This window comes from Rutidosis leptorrhynchoides, chromosome 1, assembly GCF_046630445.1.
Source record: "Rutidosis leptorrhynchoides isolate AG116_Rl617_1_P2 chromosome 1, CSIRO_AGI_Rlap_v1, whole genome shotgun sequence".
In the NCBI taxonomy this organism is placed as follows: domain Eukaryota; kingdom Viridiplantae; phylum Streptophyta; class Magnoliopsida; order Asterales; family Asteraceae; genus Rutidosis; species Rutidosis leptorrhynchoides.
In genome coordinates this window covers 653,434,732-653,462,372 of record NC_092333.1, presented here as the reverse complement: position 1 = coordinate 653,462,372, position 27,641 = coordinate 653,434,732, and the positions used below count along the sequence as shown (strand labels likewise).

Here is a 27,641-nt window from a genome sequence, read left to right as displayed (position 1 = left end):
TTTACCCTTATACGAATTGCACATACTTAGACTTAACGAGTTTTTTAACGAACACAAGAAGTAGGGACTATAACCGTGCACTTTTGAGTACACCATGGACGATTCATGTAATTATTTTAAATTTAAATATAATAATAATAACTACTACAGTAATATATTGATATATTTTTATTTAAAGTATATGGATCATTTAATTTACATTTATTTATCGTAATAATATAAAATAGGCAATATTCCCAGATTTCAACATTTAATTAGATTTTATTAATAAATGAATAAATAAACATTATTTACCACTTAAATATATCCCTGTTTTGTTTTCTGGACAAAACATCAATAGGACTAACCTTAGAGGATTAAACGTGTGATGTTTACAAAGAGGTTGGTTGTAAATTGTTACCTGAATTTGATCCACATGAATAAGAATATAGTTTCAAAGATTTGAGATAACAGCTGCAACACCAAATCTTATGAAAGTTATCTATGAAATGAAATAATTAAGATTAAGGAACCTGATACTCCACACCCACAGAACAAAATATAAGCATTGAACATTACATATAGAACAAATACCTTTGTGAGCATGTTACGCCTTAGCGCCCCACAATTTCTATAACTCGGTCAGTATCTTTTCGAAGGACCATTATATATATCATATGTGAATCTTATCCTTGCATTTATTCTGCGAAGACCGAATTTAAATGTACCAGAAAAGTAAAAAAGGAATATGTAAGACACACGACAACTTGACTATAAAAGTTGAAAAAATCTAAAGGTCGGGACTATCATGTTTAATTCTATTTCCAAAACAAAATCTAAGTTAAAACAACAAAACATGGCAACTGCAGCACAACACTGCAAAAAGTGTATCATGTTTAATTTTATTTCCAAAACAAAATCTAAGAAATTAATACAACAAAACATGGCAAGTACAACACAACAACACTGCAAAAAGTGTGGAGTAGCCTTGATAGAGGGATCAAAAACTGAAATATGTCCAGAGTGCAACAACGTTGGCCATAACAACCAAACGCTCATGAGCAGCCTTTTCCTCGGAGTTGGACCTTCTAAGAATGGCGCATCAAGTCAACATCAGGATGGAAATCAAAATAAAGCAGCATACTTATCACCTCAATTTCATTGGAGCAGGAAGAAGGCAGTTCTATGTGGTGTGACCTACAATGGCCATAAAAAGAAACTCGAATCAAGTTTCTATAGTGTCATAAGTATGCATCAGTTACTAGTTGAAAAAATGGGCTTTAAAGATTCTTCTATCGTCATCCTTTCAGGTACGTACTTTTTGTCACCCGGAGTTACTACTATATTTCTATGATCACATGAATATAGTTATACTATACTATATATCATTAAAGGATACATATATAATATTCTAATAATAAACGCTCTCATTCCTCACTCTGATCTGCCTCTGTCCGTTGTTTCTTCGCTAGTGGTTTGGTCTCTTTTTTCCTTTGCTTTCGTTTTTCGGCGAGCTATGGTGTCCATCTTCTGGTAGCTTGCTTGAGGTTGCTCCGACGGCCATAGCCACCCTCCAGCACCGTTCTCCTGGTGGACTTGGCTATTCCTAAATGGCGGAGGTGTTGGAAGCTTCGACGAGCCCAACACACCCACTATAGAGGATCTAGACTATACTAGACTCACTACACCAACACTTTGACGTTGTTTAGCCTTTAATTTTATAAATCCTTAGTGCACAATGTACTTAGGCGACAGTGTCGACCATATATCTTTAGGCGGTATAACCGACCATGTATTACTTAGGCGGCAGAGCCGACCATATAATAAGAACAACAAAAGTGCACTACGAACTTAAACACAAACTAAGGCTTGATCGGGAAACTTAACAAAAACACTTATATTAAATTACAATTACAATATTACTTACAAGCTTTATCTTCTCTACTTTCGCTAACTCACACTCTTCTTCTCTTCTTCACAACTCACTTCTTATTTCACTCTCACAACTTCACACAACACAAATGAAATCTCCTCCCATATTTATACTACTCCATGGAACATTCTAGAATCTAGATATTTCCATGGATATATAAATATCTAGATATTTCTACAACCTACAAATATCTAGATTTTTCTTTTACATTTCAATTTCTAGATTTTTCTCTCATATTCTAATATCTAGATATTTTCTTATACATATTAATATCTAGATATTTTACCCATATACATTTACTAATTCCATATTATTCTAAATTTGCATTGTATTTTAACACTCCCCCTCAATGCAAATTTTCTTCCAACGATGTCTTGCAGACCATTCCAAGTGCTTCTCTGAATTTTGTAAACTTCGGTTTACTTAGGCTCTTGGTGAATATATCTGCTACCTGTTCATCTGTCTTTGTTGGCACCATCTTGATCTCCCCTTCAAGGACCTTCTCGCGAACATAGTGATAGTGTACTTCTATATGTTTTGTTCTTGCGTGAAAGACTGGATTCTCTGCTAGACGTATAGCTGATAAGTTATTGCAGAAAAGCTTTACTTGATAATCTGTTGATTGATGAAGATCTTCCATTAGCTGCTTCAACCAAGTAATTTCTTGTGTTGCTGATGCTGCCGATCGATATTCCGCTTCAGTGCTTGACAAGGATACTGTTGGTTGTCTCTTGCTGCACCATGATATTACTCCTGATCCAAGACTAAACATGTATTCAGTTGTTGACCGTCGTGTATCATAGTCTCCAGCGTAATCGGCGTCACAATATCCAGTCACGTGACATTCTTTTGATTTCTTGTATAAAATACCAAATTTAATAGTGCCTTTAACATACCTTAAGATGCGTCGTACAACATCAAGGTGAGGCCTCTTCGGATTGCTCATGTATCGACTAACCACTCCAACTGCATAAGATATGTCTGGCCGGCTTAGTGTGAGATAAATAAGACTTCCGACCATCTTTCGATACATGGTAACATCTTGAAGACTTTTTCCTTCATCTGCTCGTAGTTTTGTATTCGGATCCATCGGAGTTGAGATAGGTTTGCAATTAAGCATTCCGTACTTTTGTAAAAGATCTCGCGCATATTTCTGTTGTCCCAGAAATAATCCTTCTCTTTTCTGCTCTATTTCGAGTCCAAGAAAATGTTTGAGTTCTCCAAGCTCCTTCATATGAAATCTGATAGACAGATTCTCTCTTGTTCTTTGAATCTCCTCATAGTGATCTCCCGTGATGATTAAGTCATCCACATATACTAGCACTATGGCTAGTTTTCCTTGATCTTGTTTCACAAATAAACTAGAATCTGAAGGAGCAACTGTGAAACCACTTTTTACTAAAAACTCGCCAATCTTCCCGTACCAAGCTCTTGGAGCCTGCTTCAAGCTGTATAGTGCTTTCTTTAATTTGCAGACATGGTCAGGATGGGACTTGTTCTCAAAGCCTCTTGGTTGCTCCATATAAATTTCTTTGTCAAGTTCTCCATGTAAGAAAGCGTTCTTGACATCCATCTGCCACAGCTTCCAAGATTTGCTAGCGGCTAAAGCTAGTAGAGCTCGAATTATTGTGATCTTCGCCAATGGACTAAACGTTTCTTCATAATCCAGTCCATATTGTTGAGAAAAACCTCTAGCAACAAGTCGAGCTTTATACCTTTCAATGGAGCCATCTGATCGAGTCTTCACCTTGTAAACCCATTTACAAGATATTGGTTTTACATCTTTTGGCTTTGGAACTAAACTCCATGTCTGGTTTTCTTTTAGTGCATTAATTTCTTCTTCCATCGCTTTCTGCCATTCTCGATTTTGCGCTGCTTCTTCATAAGTAGAAGGCTCAATAGGTATTGATTCATCCACATGAGCAGCATTGGCATACCTTGGATTAGGTTGTCTCGGCCTTGTTGACCTCCTTAATTCTTGTGCATGCTTGATGTGTAAAATCGCGTCTATAAATTTATAATGGGAAATACCGGTTAAAAGGATTACTACACACTAAGGGCAGTGTACCCGATCGTGCAATAGTATTAAGTTGGTAAATCCAAGTTCGTTCCAAGGACAGTTTAAGACGTGAAAATTAAGGTTGTAACTAATAAAGTAAACTAAGTTAATCTAGAAAATTGAATAACAAGATAATTTGTTTTGTTGGCTATTTAACGATTAGCCAAATCAAGATAGATTCAATTAATAACAAGAAATAACAATATTTTTGGTGTTTTTAGTTTAAGCTTTAAAGCAAACAAAAGAGTAAATAAAGATAGTTGTAAACAATTAGAGAAATGAATGCTTGTCTAGACCTTTTTCACCTAGTATTGGATGCATTAAAATTAAGCCCCAGTTATTATCTAACTTATGTGAATTATCTAATCAGTTCACCTGGAATTCTCCAGCGCAAACACTTCAATTAAGATTACACGACACGGAATTCCCCGTAGCCTAAGACTTCCTAATTGTGACTAAACAGCTCAACTGATATGAAGACTTAAATCACAATCACACCAACTCTCGTTGCGTGTAATTCACCCCTATTTCGTCTAGCCTTTTGAATTCAATTTACCCTCGTCTCCGAGTAGGCAAACAATCAATTAAGACAAACCAATTGTAAATTAATGCACTAAATTAATGAACTCTCGTCCTATCAAACAAGTACACAACCAATTGAATCGAAAAGTCTAGCTTCAATAAGAATGGTTCTTTAATTCAAACATCAAATCATCATAAATTGAATAATAAACTGATAAATAGCATCCAATACATAGGTTATTAATCTAGACAAGCATAAAAGAACTTAGCCAATAATCATGGCAACAATAAAAATCAAAGTAATAAATAATAGAGAAAACATCTTTGGATAATTAAGAATCAACCTAACACGATAAATCTTGAAGAATGGTTGGATCGATCCTTGAAATCGTAATGATTGGAGCGTTATAAGAACCTTGGAATTCCCCAAAAGTTGCAGAAAATCGCACCTCTAAGCTCCAAAAATCGGCTGCCAAAAGATAACCCTTCAAAATAAAAACTGCAGCCTTTAAATACCCTAAAAATAGTAGGTCGGCCCAATTTGCGCGGTGCGCAAAAATCTGCGCGGCGCGCATAATACAAAACAGATATGATGCCCGTAAAGTTAAAATCTCTGATCTGAAATTGCACTGTTCGCGCGGTGCGCAACCGTATGCGCGGCGCGCACATTAGAAATCAGCTATTCTCGCCCTTTTTTACTTATAACTTGATAATATCATAACCAAAATCACCCGGTGGCCTGGAAACTGCTAAAAACGCGCCGTGAACATCGTAAAACACTCAAATTATCACTTCTCAGCTCTCAAACCATAAACTTCCAAATACTCGTGAATAATAGCTAAAAACCGTATCCGAAGGACCAAAAATGAAAGATATTGCCATGATAAATGTATGAAAAATGGGCAATATCAAATCACCCCACACTAGAGTCTTGCTTGTCCTCAAGCAAAGTCGACTCGAAAATAATCTTCAACTCAATAATAATGCCTTCATAAGCGTAAGAAGAACCAACGAACATGAACCAAAAAGACAACTAGCGTGGGCACGGTTTAATAAGAACATAATAACAACATGACTTCCACTTGTAATCCCCAAAATCTCCAAAAAATCCCCAAATAAAGCAATCGGCACTATAATGATAACTTGAACAAATGTACCAAATATATAATCCAAATAAATGTAGAGGATCTCGAACCTGATAACGTCTTCAAATATGTGAAACAAGGGATACAAATGAAAATCATGAGCCGAGAAGGTGAAACCAACGAACCAAAGAACCGTACGGGCTACCCCGCAATTGGTCAAGCCAATGCCTCCCACAGTACCTAACATCGCGAGATGTCGGTAGAAAATAATGTGCTTAGGAGGATATACATTACGTCCGGATATCATCGATGGTTATGAGGTAACCGTCTAATCCGTTAAGTCAACCATAAAGATTGAGGTTCATCAGGCTTAAAAGCTGATATCTTACCTTTCCGGAGGTTATCCACTGGGAATCTGATCAATCACTGACATTTTGTGTATCATGGTGCGCTTCCCATTAAGCTAGCAAATCTCCCTCATTGAGATAAGCTTCGACTACCAGTTTCCCTGTTTGATGTTGAGGCCTGGTAGATTTCCAGTCGATTTTAGCAATGACTTTTCAAGACTTTTCGTCACCCTACAACTGGTCTGGACTACAACTTCTGAAATGAATCAGCAAGTGTGTCGTTCGGGAGACTTGACTCCCTTTAGGATGGAATGGATACATCCTGTATGGTCATAAAAGGTGGTCGAGCGCATACATTGTCCTTGTTAGGAGAAACAATGAAGACCGCCCTATAAAGTTTTCGATCTAGCGTATGGCCCGGCTTCGACCACACGATCCAATCACCGTTCATACGGTTGACACCCGTTTTTGTACAAGTGACCTACGTATGAACTGTTATGTTCATGTAGGCTTTCACATTCAAAATAATGAACATGTTTTGAAAGTTCAAGACTTTCTCCTCTAACGGTACCTCATCGTGATATGATGGGTAATGAAATGGCACGCTTAAGAGGTATACGTACCAAGTAGAACGGTCGGAAGACTTTACTTCCTTAATGAGTGGATCTGAGTCACTCGGAAGTGCCAATCTATTTCAATTGACACCGGTTTTGAAGCACTTTCGGAAGACTTTACTCCCGATAAATCCCGAAAACCTTCGGGTTCCATAGCTTTTGACTATGGGTTGTGTTGTCTAAGCAAACACAAGCACGTAGCTATTGCTCCTAAAAAGGACAGCACTGGTGAAGCTCAAGGCTCCTCTTCCCACAGTATCACACCATTAGATGATGTAATAATAAAATGATATAGTTTCGGAAGTCTGCTATACCAAGTAACCAAAAGTTTTTGATCTGGCACGTGATTCGGTCACAATCACGCTATGCAATCACCGCTCTCTCACGGTTTACACCCGTTTTGGTACAGGTGACCTACTATTTAGTTCCCCGAACTAGTAGGATTTCATGTTCAATGGTAATGAACATGTAAAACAACTTTGGCTTCTTTAAACATCATTAAATATAAATACCAAGCCATACTTAAACAAGGGTTTTGGTCGAATTTTTGTCTAGATTTTAAATTTTTTTTTTTTTTATTCTTTTTTTTTTTTACGACCAAAACCCCGTGAAACGTCAAGTCCTTTAAATATCAAAACCAAAATAATGATGATTCTATTAATAACCAACCCGAGAGATTTGAGAGATTTTACATCCCCCACCCCACACTTGAGATCAAGTAATGTCCCCATCACTTGAGATCAAAAATGGATTAAAATCAAAAGGGTAAGAAAAATAAAAACTTATCGAGCATAACCACAGATCGTGGAATGACAGTGACAGATGGCGCTGAACTGACTGCCAGCATAAGAACATCGTCCATTCCCGATCCTCACACCAATATCATCACTCAGGTAGTTTTGCTGAACTTAATGCCAGACTTGAAAAACTGTTTCACCAACAACCTATGAAAAAGAAAAACACACCAAATACATAAATGGGCAAGGTGGTACCACCCGGTACCGAAACGCCTTGCCCTTAATAGGTCTCAAAGTACATCATACGAAAAATAAAAATAGTCAAGTACAACCAAATCGAAATGAAAATAGTCTAAAACAAATACAACAAGATCTACGGGCACGCAGGCCCTCATCACTGAAACCCATCATACGGCCAGCTGTCGTACGGGTACTGCTGCTCATATCTGCGCTGTGCATCCTGCAATCTCTCCCTCTCATCATAAATGGGGACCTCAACTCGAGGCCTAACTTCACTTCGATAGTAAACTGGTTGCTGAGCAATGGTACCAAAATAATTCTCTGGATCATGGTAATAGAGGCGATCGTTATGACGTTGCCAGTCATTACCGTATGCTAACCACCGCTGGTCGTGAACCGACTCATTCATCCTATCCTCCATGCGTTGCTGACTTTGCCACATTCGATCATTATGCGTACTAACGTCAGTATTATGTCGCTCAATCGCTGAATGATGCCTACGCACCTCTTCTTGAAAGTCTATGTTATCCGAACGATCAATACCATACTGAACCACATGGTTCTCTAAATGTCCTGAAAGATCACCATAATCCAACCGTATTTGACTCACACCGCTAACCAAACTATCCCAACTTTGCTGACTTGGGTGCCAAGAACCCGCAACATATGCACCTGCCGACGAACCCGCGCTCGGGCCCGGCGCTGAACCCCCTGCAGCCCCAGCTGCACTTGTACCCGCTGCACTAGTACCTACGGGCTCCCGATACAAGACCAAACGATTATTAAAACCGGGCATCAAAATTTTCCCATTCGTGTAGAACAACGACCCAAAAACAGGCATACCCTGATCCGTCGGAACCAACAGACTCAAATCAACATTCAAAGCTTTTGCAAACTTAGTAATGTAATGACACCCAAGAAGCTTCTTACCACTCGCCGTCTCATTCGCACACTTACTCAAATAAGAACCGATAGAACCAACGATATCGGTATGTTTCTTTCGCTTAATTTGATCCATGAACCAAAGATCCTTCTTATTTGGTTTCTCGTTACCATTCACCCGCGCGTTAAAGGTAGTTGCAATCAACCTCTGTAACAACCTATCAAACGGAAGCTTTATTCTTTCATACCCAACTCGTCCCGCATTGAATTGTTCACCCCCGGTTATACTTCCCCAAAACGCATTATCATCAAACGGTTCTTGCTTGTAGTATTCGGTTCTTGCCAAATAATTTTTAAGTCGTATATCATCTAACTCCGGATATAAATCCAAAGCTTTTGCCACTTGAGCCCGACTTAACGATTGATTTTTACCTCCAAGACGAAACTGCATATAAGTACGTTCAAGTGGGTTTCGTGAACCCGAAACCGCTAACGAAGAGAAGAATTCTTTAACCAAAACCGGATAAATATCGTCATTAAGCGAAAACACTCTCTCCCAAGGGCGGAGATTCGTGTTGTTGGAAGAAACCATCAATAACCGCTCAAAATCCCTATGACATTCGGCTTCCTCAAGGAAGCTCCACTCAAAATACCAAGTCAACCCAATAACTCTTCTATCAACCCTTGAAAACTCGGTGGGATATTCATTCCTAACAAACTCGATCCAATCCCTTGGATCCTCTTGAGGTGGTTGTTCCGAAGTACTTGGACCCGTTCTAGAACGTTTGGTTTGTCCCTGCATTCATAATTTTAAACCACAAAACAACCACAAAAACTCAAAAGTTAGTGTTAGCTAAGCATAACCTCGCAAACAACCTCTTACTTTAGTAATTCACCTTTTCCAATTAAACAACACATAAGAGCATGTTTTCAAATTAGCACTAACTTTCATTTCAAACAAAACCAACTAATCCCACAAATTCAATAACAACTCATACGACATGGAAAGCTAGCATAAAGATTTAACAAGGAATTTCACTTTTCCAAATTTACTAGTCTTAACCATTCATACACATAAAACTTAACCAATTCAAATGCATCCTTAAAAACAACTTTAACACAAGAACAACTCTTAACATACTCCAACATACTCAAAACTATCAATGTATTTAGCAATATCAACTCACAACATTCAAAATCAAGAAACTTTAAACTTGACCCGCCCAAATTACCCCACACTATCATGAACTACTTCCAATAAATCAATTAATCACTTCACACACAAAAACCCCAAAATTAAAGATCAAAATTCGGATTTAATCTTAACACAAACCCTAGCAACAATTATATGCACTAATCATATGCAAACAACTCACAAATTAAGCATACTAGGCATTATCAACACTAAACATGTGAACAATTAAGCATTAAGCAATTTATGGTTAACCCCACACTTGAATTTCAATTAATCATCAATTTAAAGCATAACAAACACAATTAAAGATGAAATTAAGTGCAAGAATAAGAGAAACGGACCCTAGGAGGCATGATTCACAAGTTGTTTGAGATAAAATCACAAGAAACTTTTTGAAAAATTGAAAACCCTAGCTTGAAGATCGGTTGTTTGTGTTTGTGTGTGTTAGAGTAGGTGTAAAGTGGGCTAAAATAAGGTTATAAACCCCTAAAAAACGACCGAACCCGTTTGAAATTCGGGTTTAATTATTTTGATTCGGGTCATTAAAAACAGCGAATACAGCAGTTTGCCCATATGCGCGGTGCGCAGAACAAGCGCGGCGCGCGAATGCACTTTGAAAAACTGCGCGGTGCGCAAACAGTTGCGTGGTGCGCAAACAGTGTAAATTGATATCAGAAATTCGCCAGTTTTGGGATACTATATTTTGCGCGGTGCGCACTATTTGCGCGGCGCGCGGATCCTGGAACTCGAATTTTTCACCAATTTTTCAAATAAAACTCATTTTACTCCATCACATTCCATTCCCTTGTGCCAATACTTTACCGTAGATCATATTGTACCTGTTTCAAGCATAAAAACGCAAACTACAAAAATAATTTACAAAATTTACAACAACAAAATTACCAAAGATTATCACGCAACGTTTGAGGTAAAGATGAGTTTAATCTCATCATCCACCTCTTGCGGTCCATCGACATAGTGTTTCAATCGATGACCGTTAACCTTGAACTCTTCTCCCTTTGAATTTACCAAATCAACCGCTCCATGAGAATAAACCTTTCGAACAACAAAAGGTCCCGACCATTTTGATTTCAACTTTCCGGGAAACAACTTAAACCTCGAATTAAAAAGAAGTACACGATCTCCTTCCTTAAATTCTTTAGGATCTTTCAAACGACTATCGTGCCACTTCTTTGACCTTTCCTTACTAATCAACGAGTTCTCATACGCATCGAGCCTTAGCTCTTCTAACTCGTTCAATTGACTCAACCGAAGGCGACCCGCCTCCTTTAGATCAAGATTGCTCGTCTTTAGAGCCCAAAAAGCCTTGTGTTCAATCTCCACCGAGAGATGACACGCTTTCCCATAAAGTAACCTAAAAGGAGTGGTTCCGGTTGGCGTTTTGTACGCCGTTCTAAATGCCCATAAGGCATCATCGAGTTTAAACGACCACTCCTTAGGATTAGAACCAATAGTTTTCTCAAGAATTCTCTTCAAAGCTCGGTTGGTATTTTCGACTTGCCCGTTCATTTGAGGATGGTAAGATGTCGAAACTCTATGGGTTACCCCATATCGCTTCAACACCTTTTCAAGTTGGGCGTTACAAAAGTGAGTTCCCCGATCACTAATCAAAGCTTTCGGGGCACCAAACCGAGAAAAGAGCTGTTTTAAGAACGACACTACAACCCTTGCATCATTAGTGGGCAAAGCTTGTGCTTCAACCCATTTTGATACATAATCAATAGCGACAAGAATGTAGAGCTTATTATTCGACTTCGGAAACGGGCCCATGAAATCAATCCCCCAAATATCAAAAACCTCACAAACTTGGATGACATTTTGAGGCATCTCGTCTCGTTGGGTGATTTGGCCCGCCCGTTGACAAGCATCACACGATTGACAAATCCGGTGGGCATCCTTGAAGATAGTAGGCCAATAAAAACCGGCCTCAAAGACTTTTCGCCCCGTAACTTGGGGACCATAATGCCCACCTGTCGGACCAGAATGACATTGGACAAGAATGCGCTCGCACTCTTCTCCCGAAACACACCGGCGGATCATTCCATCGGAACACCGCCTAAAGAGATAAGGGTCCTCCCAAAAATAATACTTAAGGTCACTAAAGAACTTCTTACGTTTATGATGTGACCAACCCTTCTCTAAGAATCCACCAACCAAGTAATTCGCAAAATCAACGAACCAAGGGTCTTCACACTCTTCCACCTTCATGAGATATTCATCGGGAAAATCATCATGAATAGTAGTCTCATCGAGAACCTCACGGGAGGGGTTCTCAAGACGTGAAAGGTGATCGGCCGCTAAGTTCTCGACACCCTTTTTGTCCCGGATCTCAACATCAAATTCTTGCAAAAGCAAGATCCATCTAAGAAGTCGGGGTTTTGCATCCGGTTTAGCAAAAAGGTACTTTAGAGCAGAATGGTCCGTAAAGACAATAGTCTTAGACAAGACTAAGTAGGACCGGAACTTATCAAACGAAAAGACCACCGCAAGGAGCTCTTTTTCAGTGGTAGTATAATTTAATTGCGCTCCTTGCAAGGTCTTGCTTGCATAGTAAATGGGTCGGAAATGCTTCTCGACCCTTTGACCCAAAACTGAGCCAACAGCGAAATCAGATGCATCGCACATAAGCTCGAACGGAAGGGACCAATTCGGAGCAATTATGATTGGTGCATTGATTAGTTTCTCCTTCAAAAGCTCGAATGCCTTTTGGCACTCGTCGGAGAAGTTCCACGGGGTGTCCTTTTCAAGGAGTTTATTCATCGGGTTGGCAATCTTAGAAAAATCTTTAATGAATCGCCGGTAAAAACCGGCGTGCCCGAGGAAACTCCTAACACCCTTAACATCGGTAGGAGGTGGAAGGTTCTTAATAGCGGTAACCTTTGCGGGATCCACCTCTATACCGTTTTTAGAAATCTTGTGCCTGAGAACGATGCCCCCTTGAACCATGAAATGGCACTTCTCCCAGTTGAGCACAAGATTAGATTTTTCGCACCTGACCAACATCCGTTCTAAATTAAGAAGGCATGAATCAAAAGTGTCACCGAAGACCGAGAAGTCATCCATGAACACCTCCATGCAATCTTCGATCATGTCATGGAATATGGCCATCATGCACCTTTGAAAAGTGGCCGGAGCATTGCAAAGGCCAAAGGGCATGCGTCGATATGAGAACGTGCCATACGGGCACGTGAAAGTGGTCTTCTCTTGGTCCTCGGGCGAAATAGGAATTTGAAAATAGCCCGAGAAACCATCGAGAAAGCAATAGAAACTGTTTCCCGCCAACCTCTCTAGCATTTGATCCATGAAAGGTAGCGGAAAGTGGTCTTTACGTGTGGCGTCGTTCAACTTACGGTAGTCGATACAAACACGCCACCCCGTGACAGTCCGAGTGGAAATTAACTCATTTTTATCATTAGTGGTAACAGTCATACCACCTTTCTTAGGTACACAGTGTACCGGGCTAATCCATGGACTGTCAGAAATCGGGTAAATCAGACCTGCATCAAGGAGCTTAATGATTTCTTTCTTCACGACATCCTGCATGTGCGGGTTCAGCCTCCTTTGGCGTTGCACCACAGGTTTGGAGTTATCCTCCATTAGAATTTTGTGGGTGCAATAGGAGGGACTAATACCCTTAATGTCGTGAATCTTCCATGCAATGGCCGGTTTATGGGCCTTTAGCATGGTAATAAGCTCAGTTTTCTGACCTGCTGAAAGAGAAGAAGAAATAATTACCGGAAGCTTAGATTCCTCATGCAAGTAAGCGTATTCCAAATGATCTGGAAGTGGCTTCAATTCAAGCTCGGGAGGTTCTTCAATTGAAGACTTGCTCCGGTAATTAACATCACGTTCGAGTTCTTTGAACTCCTCTTCAGTCGGCTCATAGCCGTTTTCCATCAAGGTGGTTAAAAGATCCACCTCCTCAACCTGCAACTCCTCATCAATCTCAACCAAAGAACATTCTCCTGTACCCTGTAACTCTGGGAATTCCTACAAAAACTCAGGCTGGACATTCACAGTGTTAAGAAAATAACATGTATCATCAGTGTGGCCAGGGTATTTTAGAGCATGGTCGATTGAGAATGTTGCACTCAAATCATCTATCCTAAGGGTCAACTTTTGGACATACACATCAATCATACACCTAGCAGTATTTAAGAATGGCCGACCCAAAATAAGTGGAATCCTTTCATCCACTTCCATATCCAAAACCACAAAATCCGCCGGAAAAACTAACGACCCGGTCTTAACTAGCATATTCTCTATGATTCCTCGAGGGAATTTAATAGAGCGGTCAGCTAGCTGAACAGCCATGCGCGTGGGTTTTAACTCCCCGGGGTCTAGCTTTAAGTAAATAGAATAAGGCATTAAGTTAATGCTAGCCCCCAAATCCGCCAAAGCCCTCATACAATCCAAATTACCCAGTAAACAAGGAATGGTAAAACTTCCAGGATCCTCAAGCTTCTCGGGAAGCTTGTTTGCAACAACCGCTGAGCATGCGGCATTCAACCTGACTGAAGACACGTTCTCCAGCTTCTGCCTGTTAGTCACCAAATCCTTGAGAAACCTCGCATACTTAGGCATACCTGCAATAACATCAATAAAAGGCATATTTATGTTAACTTTTTTAATCAAGTCCATGAACTTGGACTTTTCGGCCTCTAGCTTCTCCAAACGCTGTTTCCTCGGGAATGGGAGCGGTGGTTGATACTCTTTAACTACCGGTTTAGCAGCAACAGTAACCGGTTCCTTAACAACTTTTTCAGCCACCTGTTCCGGCTCCTTTTCCCCTTCCGGTTCACTTTCAACAACCGGCTCACTATCATCAACTAACGGGACCCTCAAATCATACTCGTCGGGCTTCCTCGGTGGATCATATGCTAAACCACTTCGGGTGGTGATAGCATTAACATGCCCGTTTTTCGGGTTAGTGTCCGTCTTGCTCGGTAACTCCCCCGGTTTCCTCTCACTATTCTTATTAGCAAGTTGACCAATCTGCTGTTCAAGATTATGAATAGCTGCTTGTTGATTTCGAAACATTTGGTCATTCTTTTCATTGTTCTGATTAACAGTGTTAACAAGTTGAGTCTGAGATATCACTAACTTCTCAAGCATAGCCTCAAGGTTGGACTTTTTCTCCTCGGCCTGTGGTTTCTGAAAATACCCGGGAGCTTGCTGCTGAAATCCTCCACTAGAACCCGGTTGGAACCTCGAACCCTGATTACCTTGCGGATTATAAGGATTGTTGAAATTCCTGTTAAACTGAGCACGTCCCTGAAACTGATTGTTATTCTGCTGACTAATGTAGTTAATCTCTTCTTTCTGATTCATAGTCAAACCCGCATCACAATCTTTGCCCAGATGTAAACCCCCATAGTATTCACATCCAACCTTCATACCATGAATATCCTTGTTCATCTTCTCCAAATTCCTACCAAGCGAATCCAACTTAGCACTGAAAGACCCAAAATCATCATAAGCACCTGTACCTGTAGTCTCTGTTCTCTTAACTGAAGCTGAATGGAAAGACTCATTATCCTGATGCCACTCATGAGAATAAGCAGCTTGCTTTTCAATGATTGCAAGTGCCTCTTCTTCGGTCTTGTCCATTAACGTACCACCTGCTGCTTGATCAATACTTTGACGCGTAGGAATATCACAACCTTTGTAGAAAATCTGAACCTTTTGTAAATCATTCAACCCATGTTGCGGACACGAGCGTAACAAGGTAGAAAAACGGTCCCAAGCATCAAACAATGTCTCACTGCTCTTTTGTCTAAATTGAGAAATATCTGCTTGAAGTCGAGCAGCTCGAGAAACAGGGAAGAACTTCGACAAAAACTTATCTTCCAAAGTCTCCCAAGATGTAATAGTACCCTCAGGTTGCTTGTCTAACCATCTCTTAGCGTCTCCCTTAAGAGTCCAAGGGAAAAGCCTAGTCTTAATTGAAGTATCGGCAACCTCATGTAGCTTAAACAAGTTACACACATCATTAAAATTACGAAGATGCTCGTTAGCATCCTCAGTATCCTTGCCATAGAATCGGCAATCAGATTGAATCAAACTCAGGATCGGCCCTGTGATTTGAAAAGGCTGAGTAATATTAGGCTGAGTAATCGAATTGCCTTGGCCTCCTCGGGTGGCCTTCAACTTTTCTGCCATATTCTGAGGACGAGGTGGTTCTTCGGCCATTTCTTCAGCATCGGAAAAGTCAGACGGAACGTAAGAATCTTCTTCTGAGTTAACTTCTGGTGATGTCTCGGGCACCACAATATCGTCGTTACTGAACAAATTGACTACTATTTCACTCGAAGACGGTGAAGAATCCACTTTAGATTGTTGCTCTTGACTTAAGGCTTTGAAAAACTCTCTTTCAGGCTCGTCAAATGGTGTTAAAATCGGAGAACTTGAAGAACGCGTGTGTGGCATGCACTACCTGTAACTGTAAGAACACAGCTAACAAACCGATTAAACGCACCGACTCAATTAGAATTAAAATAAAATTAATAAACTTAACTAAGAACAATTAGAAACAAACTTAATTTTCGACACAACTGTCCCCGGCAGCGGCGCCAAAAACTTGATGTGTAAAATCGCGTCTATAAATTTATAATGGGAAATACCGGTTAAAAGGATTACTACACACTAAGGGCAGTGTACCCGATCGTGCAATAGTATTAAGTTGGTAAATCCAAGTTCGTTCCAAGGACAGTTTAAGACGTGAAAATTAAGGTTGTAACTAATAAAGTAAACTAAGTTAATCTAGAAAATTGAATAACAAGATAATTTGTTTTGTTGGCTATTTAACGATTAGCCAAATCAAGATAGATTCAATTAATAACAAGAAATAACAATATTTTTGGTGTTTTTAGTTTAAGCTTTAAAGCAAACAAAAGAGTAAATAAAGATAGTTGTAAACAATTAGAGAAACGAATGCTTGTCTAGACCTTTTTCACCTAGTATTGGATGCATTAAAATTAAGCCCCAGTTATTATCTAACTTATGTGAATTATCTAATCGGTTCACCTGGAATTCCCCAGCGCAAACACTTCAATTAAGATTACACGACACGGAATTCCCCGTAGCCTAAGACTTCCTAATTGTGACTAAACAGCTCAACTGATATGAAGACTTAAATCACAATCACACCAACTCTCGTTGCGTGTAATTCACCCCTATTTCGTCTAGCCTTTTGAATTCAATTTACCCTCGTCTCCGAGTAGGCAAACAATCAATTAAGACAAACCAATTGTAAATTAATGCACTAAATTAATGAACTCTCGTCCTATCAAACAAGTACACAACCAATTGAATCGAAAAGTCTAGCTTCAATAAGAATGGTTCTTTAATTCAAACATCAAATCATCATAAATTGAATAATAAACTGATAAATAGCATCCAATACATAGGTTATTAATCTAGACAAGCATAAAAGAACTTAGCCAATAATCATGGCAACAATAAAAATCAAAGTAATAAATAATAGAGAAAACATCTTTGGATAATTAAGAATCAACCTAACACGATAAATCTTGAAGAATGGTTGGATCGATCCTTGAAATCGTAATGATTGGAGCGTTATAAGAACCTTGGAATTCCCCAAAAGTTGCAGAAAATCGTACCTCTAAGCTCCAAAAATCGGCTGCCAAAAGATAACCCTTCAAAATAAAAACTGCAGCCTTTAAATACCCTAAAAATAGCAGGTCGGCCCAATTTGCGCGGTGCGCAAAAATCTGCGCGGCGCGCATAATACAAAACAGATATGATGCCCGTAAAGTTAAAATCTCTGATCTGGAATTGCACTGTTCGCGCGGTGCGCAACCGTATGCGCGGCGCGCACATTAGAAATCAGCTATTCTCGCCCTTTTTTACTTATAACTTGATAATATCATAACCAAAATCACCCGGTGGCCTGGAAACTGCTAAAAACGCGCCGTGAACATCGTAAAACACTCAAATTATCACTTCTCGGGTCTCAAACCATAAACTTCCAAATACTCGTGAATAATAGCTAAAAACCGTATCCGAAGGACCAAAAATGAAAGATATTGCCATGATAAATGTATGAAAAATGGGCAATATCAATGCTCCTCGACTTTCTTTTGGCTTGGACGAACCTCCTCGGATATAGATTGATGTACACCAGTTTTCCGTGGACTCTTTTTCTTAGAGTACGACCCTTCTCCTTCTTTTATTGGATCCAATATCTGCTCTTTAGGTTCTTCTTTTTCTTCTGGAACTTCTTCTAATCCATGAGATTCTGGAAGCTCTATCTTTTGAGGTGACCACCATGAAGAAGCTTCATCAAATACCACATTTCTTGAAGTATGGCACTTTCCAGTATTTAGATCACAACATCTCCATCCTTTTCTTGATTCATCATAACCGACAAAAATGCACCGAATTGCCTTCTTATCAAATTTGCTTCGTAGATGATCTGGTACGAAGACGTAGCATACACATCCAAAAACCTTGAGATGGTTGACGATTGGCTTGATCTTCCATAATCTTTCATATGGTGAAATATATCCCAACTTTGTTTGTGGGAGTCTGTTAATCACGTATGAAGCCGTCCTCATACATTCGGCCCAAAATTTTCCTTGTACATTCTTAACATGAAGCATACTTCGACAGGTTTCAGCAAGATGACGATTCTTACGTTCTGCCACTCCATTTTGTTGTGGAGTATTAGGGCAAGTTAATTGCCTTCTGATCTTGTGCTTCTTAAGATAGATATTGAACTCGGTTGAAAAATATTCTCCTCTATTATCTGTGCGTAAGCATCGAATCTTAGTATTGAGCTAATTTTCTACCTTGTTCTTGAACTCTTTAAACTTCAGAAAAGTCTCCGACTTCTCCTTCATGAAGTAAACCCACACATATCTTGAGAAGTCATCAATGAATGTCACCATATATTTCATACCTCCAAGTGATGTTTGTTTCACTGGGCCAAAAACATCTGAGTGTATGAGCTCTAGTGGTGTCTTGGACTGATGCGCTGACTCCTTGAATGGCAATTGGTGAGCTTTGCCAAATTGACATCCAGCACATATTGTATCTGTTCGGATATCAATTTGAGGAAGCCCATTTACTATGCGTTTTACCATCATCTCCTTTAACTTGTTGTAGCCCACATGCCCAAGACGTTCATGCCAAAGATCAGCCGTCTCATTTTTTCGAGTCTTATCCACATAAGCTGTTTTAGCAGATAATACATAGACCGATTCTATTCTTCTTCCATGCATAACTGGATTGCCAACCACCTTTACTCTCTTGAATACGGACACATCTTCTGGTCCAAAGAGCACATAGTTCCCTTCTGCTGTCAATTGTGGTACTGACAGTAAATTCTTCTTTAGGCCTGGGACAAGATACACCTTCTCGAGTTGGAGCTTATGAGAGCCGCCTTCATTTGGAATTATTGTCTTTCCAATGTGAGAAATAGACAACCTTGAATTGTCAGCTGTCAACATGACTCTCTTTCCTTTGTAATCCTCCATTTCTTGCAGCTTCGTCTCATCATTGGTCATATGATTTGAGCACCCAGAATCAATGATCCAATCATCTTTGTAGTTTATTTTTGACTTTAAGGTTGTTGCAAGAGCTTGATCATCCATGTCAGCTTCAACGGAGAGTCCTGCTTCTGCATTCCATGTTTCCTCATTAATGGTTGCTTCGAATGTGACCTCTTTCTTCTCATCTCTTGCGGTGGCCACATTTCCTTCGAAATTTCGCCTTCTGGGGAATCTACATTCTCGAGCAAAATGACCCTTCTTGCCACAATTGAAGCATTCACCATTCTTTCTCTTATCATTTTCCCCGTATTGTTGGCGATGATCTCTTCTTCCTTGTTGAGCTCCCCCTGAAGCGTTGCCTTTTGATTTTGGGTGACCCTTCCACCCATATGTCTTACTTTCTTTCATCGCCTCATGTCTTCGAGATGTTGCTTTCTTTTTATTGGTGAAGAGTGCATCTTCTCCGTCTTTTACGGTTACTTCATTCATCTGCTTGGCTAATGCCTCTTGATTTGCCAATAGATTCTCCAGCTCTATTAATGATGGTTGAGTAGGCCATCCTCTCACAGCGGCTATAAATCCATTATACTCGGACCTTAAGCCATGGATGATAATTCTCTTCATCCTTGCATCACTCACTTTCTCTTCAGGAGCAAGTTGAGATATCTCACGGCAAATTGATTTCACCTTGGTGAAATACTGAGAAATAGACAGACTTCCTTGTGAGATACCCGCGAGCTCATTTTCCAAGAGCTGGAGGCGTGCTTCATTCTTCTTTGAAAATAATTTTTCAAAAGTTTCCCAAGCTGCCTTTGGTGTTTTCTCGTCACGGATGTGCTCCAATATATCCTCCTCGATTGTAGTCTTCAATATAAATAAAGCCTTCCCGGCCTTGATGTTCCATTTTCTCAAGGTTTCTGCATTTTCTTTCGGTGGAGGCGTTGTGTCACTGCCAGCAACTATTTCCCATAAATCCTGTCCTTGTAGGTAGGATTCTATGCAAGTCCGCCAATAACCATAGTTGTGGTTATTGAGACTCTTGATTCCACTGCTCGTACTTGCAAGATCTGCCATCATGACGTCCAACGTCCAATAAGCTTGGTCCCTGACCGATGAGCTTTCACAGTTCCTAACTGTGCTCCGACAGAATCTTCCTTAGAGCCTTGGTGAAAACAAGCCGATGTAAACGTCCAACGTTTACCGATTTCCTCCACTAGAAATGGTCCCGAACGACCCGCTCTGATACCAATTGTTGGAAGCTTCGACGAGCCCAACACACCCACTATAGAGGATCTAGACTATACTAGACTCACTACACCAACACTTTGACGTTGTTTAGCCTTTAATTTTATAAATCCTTAGTGCACAATGTACTTAGGCGACAGTGTCGACCATATATCTTTAGACGGTATAACCGACCATGTATTACTTAGGTGGCAGAGCCGACCATATAATAAGAACAACAAAAGTGCACTAAGAACTTAAACACAAACTAAGGCTTGATCGGGAAACTTAACAAAAACACTTATATTAAATTACAATTACAATATTACTTACAAGCTTTATCTTCTCTACTTTCGCTAACTCACACTCTTCTTCTCTTCTTCACAACTCACTTCTTATTTCACTCTCACAACTTCACACAACACAATGAAATCTCCTCCCATATTTATACTACTCCATGGAACATTCTAGAACCTAGATATTTCCATGGATATATAAATATCTAGATATTTCTACAACCTACAAATATCTAGATTTTTCTTTTACATTTCAATTTCTAGATTTTTCTCTCATATTCTAATATCTAGATATTTTCTTATACATATTAATATCTAGATATTTTACCCATATACATTTACTAATTCCATATTATTCTAAATTTGCATTGTATTTTAACAGGAGGTTGCTAGCTCCCCATCATGTCGGTGGTGGTGGGATGGCTCTTCACCCTCTGTTTCTCTTTTTGTTTTTAGTCCATGATATGTAGCGTCTTCGCCATGTGGAGGCCCACCACCTTATTGGTGGTGGCCCACCATGGCCACAAGAGGTTGTCTTTACGCGTTTGGATGGGACTTGCTTTTTTCGGTAGGCATTGGAACTGTTTTTTTTTTTTTTTTTTTTATTTTTTTGACGGTTTGGGGCCATTTTACGAGTGATGTTGGGGCTATTTCTGTTCTTCCGACCGTCTCCCCTGTTTGTTTGTTTGTAGTTTGTTCGGTGACTGACGTTCTCTCTGTTAGTGTAGTTTGTTTGTTTGTTTGTAATTTAGTATAGCTGATGTTATTGTATTCATATGTTGTAGCTTTTGCGTTAACTTATTTCTTAGTTAAACTTAATTTTTTCACCCTTTTGGTGATACCACGATAGGCCACCTACATTTGAGATTCTGAGTAGATAAAATACTTGCATTTTGCCAGGTAGCGTGGATAGAAAAACCTTATTTATTTACCCATTTATCAAAGGAAACATATTTAAATTTATGATTGAGACCAACGTTAATATATATATATATATATATATATATATATATATATATATATATATATATATATATATATATATATATATATATATATATATATATATATATATATATATATATATTGGACTAATCCATGGATAAGCATTAAATGGGGTACAAACTGGATAAGTAAAATTTCAAAAATTTTTTATATAAAAAAACGATCCTTTAATATGCAAATAGAAGAAAACGAAAAAAATTTAAAATTTTTTTTTAACAAAATCGTTCGAAAATCGATGATGAATGGTAAAAATTGATGATGAATGGTAAAATTAACCATTCATCTGGTTAATTTATCCTTCATTTTGTTCGCGATTAATGATAAAATTAATCAATGCTAAAAAAAGCAGATGAATGGTTAATTTAACTATTCATATGTTTATGATGAATGATAAAAAAATAGATGAATGGTTAATTTAACCATTCATCTGGTTTTTTTAGCATTGATTAATTTTATCATTCATCGTAAACAAGATGAATGATAAATTAACCCGATGAATGGTTAATTTTACCATTCATCATCGATTTTTGAAAGATTTTGAATTTTTTTTATGAAAAAAATTGATTAGAGGTGCATTTTAATGCAGATTTATGAATGTAAAAAAAATTCAAAAAAAAAAAAAAAAATTTTATTTTGCTTATCCCGTTTGTACTCCTTTTAAGCTTATCCATGGATCATGCCCCTATATATATATATATATATATATATATATATATATATATATATATTATTTTATTTTTATTTTTATTTATGCAGAAGAGGAATCAGATCCTGACAGGATTCCAACAAAGCGTAACATACAAACCGCGTTAGCATCGCTGGTCAATGGTTGCCAATATGGGGACTTATTATTTTTCTTTTTTTTTGAAAAGCAAGATGAATTATATTCACACAAATAGTACAAGAGTACAATGGTTGTCAATTTGACAGCATAATACAACTTGAGACTACAATCTATACAAACAACGAATTGCACGAACACGAGATTAACCATCTAAACAAACGACTAAATTGCAAAGGAAGCAATTACACCACCAACGGCTTTGTAAACCAATTATGCCACTCACAACACCAGTGTTTATGTCTTCGCGAGATCCAATCAAAAGCGAGTGCTTGAATTTCCATAAATAACGAAGGAACCGTCGTGGTCTTATTCTTGAATACTTTTGCATTCCGACATTTCCAAATCAAGTAACACGCAATCCAACACACCGCTTGCCATACCATATGCTTACTATCAGTAGCTGTCGAACCAAATGTACCTAGAAAAATATCGTCGAAGCCAAAGATAGCCGAACCATAACCCCACCAATTGAGAACTTTTAGCCAAACGTCTTTCGCGAATTGACAAGAGAAGAGGATGTGTTCCACCGACTCGATCCCCCCATCACAAACCGGGCACCGCAAACTATGTAAATCAATACCTCTTTTATCTAATTCGACCCTTACCGGAATTCGACCCCTTCTTGCTCGCCAAATAAAGATCTCAATTTTTTTAGGAACCAAGCGATTTCGAAGCGACTCAATGTAGTGATTCCCCCTAGATAAAAAGCTGCCATCGATCAGTTTAGACAACTTCTTAACAGAAAATATCTTGCTCGCGTCTAACACCCATTGCCACCCATCAGATTTGTCACGATCCATTGCGATGAACTGCAGCAACCCTTGAAGCTCTCTGAATTCTGCATCCGTACGCCCCGAGGGTTCACGGACCCATGTCCAGCCAGGTCCTGACCCCTCACCCGAACCCATTTTATCTTTTACACTTGCATCTTTGTTAACCTCAAGCCTGTATAGTCTTCCGAATTTATTTTTAAGGCATTGATTATCGATCCAAATGTCTTCCCAAAACAAAGTAGTAGCCCCATCCCCGATTAAGCGAGAGAATGAGCTAGAGAAAGCAATCCCTAGATCATCCACCCATTTTCCTGCATCACAAATAGAAGTCCAAGGACTAGTGAATGAGGGACGAGCAAGCCCGCCCTCAAGCACAAGTCCCCCGTTAGAACCATAGATGCTTCGAATCACGGTATACCACAAAGTGTTGGTTTCGGTTTTAAACCTCCACCACCACTTACAAAGAAGTGCAATATTTTTACATTTGAGTGACATGATATTTAACCCTCCTTCTTCGTAAGGAAGAAGGATTGAATCCCAATTAACCCACGCCATTTTTGAATTAGATCCCGACCCGCCCCAAAAGAAATTTCGCCTCACACTCTCTAACTGTTTAAGCACACAAGGCGGGGCCCGAAAGAGCGAGAAATAGTAAAGAGGCAAACTAGAAAGAACCGATTTAACAAGAGTTAGACGTCCACCGAATGACACCGATTTAGCCCTCCATGCCGCTAGCCTATTGTTGAACTTCTCAATAACCGGGGACCAATCACTCAACTTCTTCATCTTACTACCCACGGGGAGACCCAAATACATGAAAGGCAATTTACCCGCTTGACAAGAGCACCAAGAAGCCATATCTTCCACAATAGAGTTACTAATCCCAACCCCATAAAGAAGGCTTTTGTTATAGTTAACCTTTAAACCCGAGGCTCTTTCGAAACATTCCAACAAATACATAAGATTACGAGCATTACGCTTGCTCCATTCGCCGAAGAAAATCGTGTCATCCGCATATTGCAAATGAGAAACCACCACCTTTTCTAAACCGACCTCCACACCCTTGTACAAACCTTTATCCACCGCGACCTTTGTTAAAATATTGAGTCCTTCCGCCGCTATGATAAATAAGAAAGGTGATAGTGGGTCTCCTTGTCTCACCCCTCTTTGCAAGACTTATTATTTTTCTACTATACAGGACATGCTAGCCAAATGCCTGGATATGCTAGCGCCGCGTTGTGTCCCCTTGACTTTGAAGTTTCTGGAATGATATTAAATGATGAAATCAACGCCACCATTGTAGCACCACTAACCCGCGGAGTCAACCTTGTTAGTGTCATTGACAGTGACTTCAGTGGAACCATGCTGGATCTACCTTATAATTACAGGATGGACATGTTATTATCAATTTTCTATGTGCAATATTATATCCTAAATTAAATAATTAACATTTGTGTTTAAACAAGTTTTGAAAATCAATCACACTGCTTTTTGTGAAACTGATTGTGTTCTCTCAGTATATAGTTCTTGTCGAAATCATTTAACAGTCTAATATATTGATAAGTCGAATAAATTGGAATAGTGTGTTAATTTAAATGCCTTATACATTTAGGAGGGATGGAGCATTAGTGTTGTACGTGCAATGTTTTATTTTTTATTTATGTTGATTTTTACATTATACGAAACATTATCAGTTTTATTCTTCAAGCAGAAATGGAAATGGACTATATATATGGGAAATACACGATGAAACAAAGAAACCGGCTAAAGGTGGAAAAGCAGTGTGTACAAGTGCCTGCGAAGAATACCAAAAAAGAGTTTATACAAAGGTAATCACCATGGTGTACGTAGTGTTTCAACACAATCTTTTTTTAGTCGTACATATAATTTTATCAACTAGTGGTTTTAATGCTTATACTTAAGTAATAATGTTAAACTGTAGAAGATAGGTTAGTTCAATAAGGAAAAGATTCAATTTAATTCAAAAATTAAATGCATTAATGCTTGCAGGATCCTTACGCAGGATTTTTAACTATGGGGGCATTGACTTATAGCTTCATCCAAGTTATGAAAACAGCTGATGCCAAATTGACATATAGAGACTGACTTATCTCTATGCGCCAAAAGCAAAATCAAGGTGAAGTTGTTCGAGGGGTAGGTAGCCTAATCAAACAAGTTGTCCGAGGGGTAGGCAGCCGATTCCCACAAGTTGTCCGAGGGGTAGGCAGCGACGAAGTTACGCCACAGCTGGTATTAATTTCTCTCTACATTTAAAACCTTAAGACTTAAGGGGTAAAACTATTGAACCAAAGGGTGTATATATATATACATACATATATAATATATAGGGGCGCGATTTAGGGAGAAAAACAAAAACGGGAAACAGGGGAAGCAACGTGATGAATACATACATCACATGTGTAATGTGTGATGAATGTTATTACACCGGTGATGAATGGTATTATCTTGCTTTCTCTCTTTTTTTTTTACTTCTCACTGGATCACTCCAATATATACATACACACACATATATACATATACATATATACACACGTGTGTGTATATATATATATATATATATATATATATATATATATATATATATATATATATATATATATATATATACACATACATATTTTGATGATCACATATATGACACTATGTTGTGAGGTGCGTAGTTATATAAAGATGCTAACTTTGCAAGACAAAATTCAGATGGTATGGCAGGGCAAGTAACTCGTATAGCAAAGAATACTAAGCTTTTGCTATGTACTTACTATGGGAACTTTGGTCTTTGCAGGAACCTCTACTATCATCTTCCTGGAAAATCGATATTTATTCAGAGCAAGTTAGCTTTTGTAGATAATAATATTATGGTTATTGTTATTATTATGATCGTTATAGATTGTGTTAGAGTTTAGACTCAATGATTACTATATATGGTCATAAATGTCAATGGCATCATACCCACAATAAATTATACGAATACTACTAAACCTGTAACAGGGAGTCAACCACTAAGCCTGCGCATAGCTTAGTTCATCTTCACTGCAGCTATACAAAGATGAAAAACTAGATCGAAAATGAGGAAAAAGACTCATCATAAAGGAAATCTTTTTGGTGTTTGGCAGAGTACACGTCATGTGGCCAGATCAAAACTCGTATGATGATGAGATTATGGAATAAGTCAGAGAAATTTATAAAGGGAAGGTTGTACTTTTTCAAGCTCTATAGTGATCGCAACTTTCATATATTCATATATATAATATCAAGACACTACAAATATAAAAATAGTGCTCATGAAATTAGGTTAACCTGATCATCTTAGACCAATTTTAACACGGCGTCAGAGGGGTCCCGTCAGACATGCTGGCGACGGGTGACGCCCCCTGACACCTCTAGTGGGGCGTCACCGGTGACGAAACCGGGGCGTTAGTCAGATTTCTCACGGAAAAAAGAAAACGCGTCAGATGATGTGATTGGTCCACGTATTTTGATGATTTTTATTTTGTTTTTGTTTTTTTTTATTTATTTAAATTATTTATATTCTTTTCTATATAAATCCATCAAACCCCGTCATTTTTAACCCATCAAACTCAATATTTTCTCTCATTTTAACACTTTCATTCAATTATTTTTGTTTTGTTTTTGTTTTTTTTATTTATTTAAATTATTTATTTTCTTTTATATATAACCAATCAAAACCTATCATTTTTAACACATCAACCTCAATATTTTCTCTCATTTTAACACTTTCATTCAAATAATTTTTGTTTTGTTTTGTTTTGTTTTTTTTTATTTAAATTATTTATATTCTTTTCTATATAAACCCATCAAAACCTATCATTTTTAACACATGAAACTCAATAATTTATGTAATGGTTGAATTTTATGAAATATTAATTTGTGATGTTTTTCATATTTGATATGCATTTTATTTTATAAAAAATACTTTGTATTCATATTTAATATAAAATAAAAAAATAAAAAAACAAAAAAACTGGTGAGACCTACATTCAGGTGACACAGAACTGTGGCGTCAGGGTTATTTTGGGTCAGAAACTGACATCTACCACATCACATGCATATTGTACTTTTTGGCCAAAAAGTGTATAATCCGCCTGTGACGTCACAGGCAGAGTTATATATGGTCTTAAGGACTCTTGAGTACTGTCTATCATTGAGAATCGGTTGTATAAGTTCCATTTTTTCTTTTACATAATCTGTACACATCAGCTACACATATGCAAAATGTTATGCATGCTTTTATAACATGTAGCAAGTAAATTTCCTTGTTCATTGTAAACATTTTCTGTTTTCGTCTTGAGCGAAAATGCATTTGTTGAAGCCATAAAGAAAGTTTTTAT

General features: G+C 38.4%; 1 protein-coding gene across 1 annotated transcript; it reads left to right on the top strand.

The window, feature by feature from the left end:
* The first annotated feature begins 800 nt into the window (after window positions 1–800).
* On the top strand, window positions 801–25,722 carry LOC139887927 (metacaspase-3-like). The gene is made up of 5 exons (XM_071870995.1): window positions 801–1,289; window positions 22,411–22,512; window positions 24,461–24,668; window positions 24,983–25,100; window positions 25,282–25,722. Exons 1-5 carry the CDS (start codon window positions 836–838, stop codon window positions 25,375–25,377), a joined length of 978 nt encoding a protein of 325 aa, XP_071727096.1. The 5' UTR covers window positions 801–835; the 3' UTR covers window positions 25,378–25,722.
* The last annotated feature ends 1,919 nt before the right edge of the window (window positions 25,723–27,641 follow it).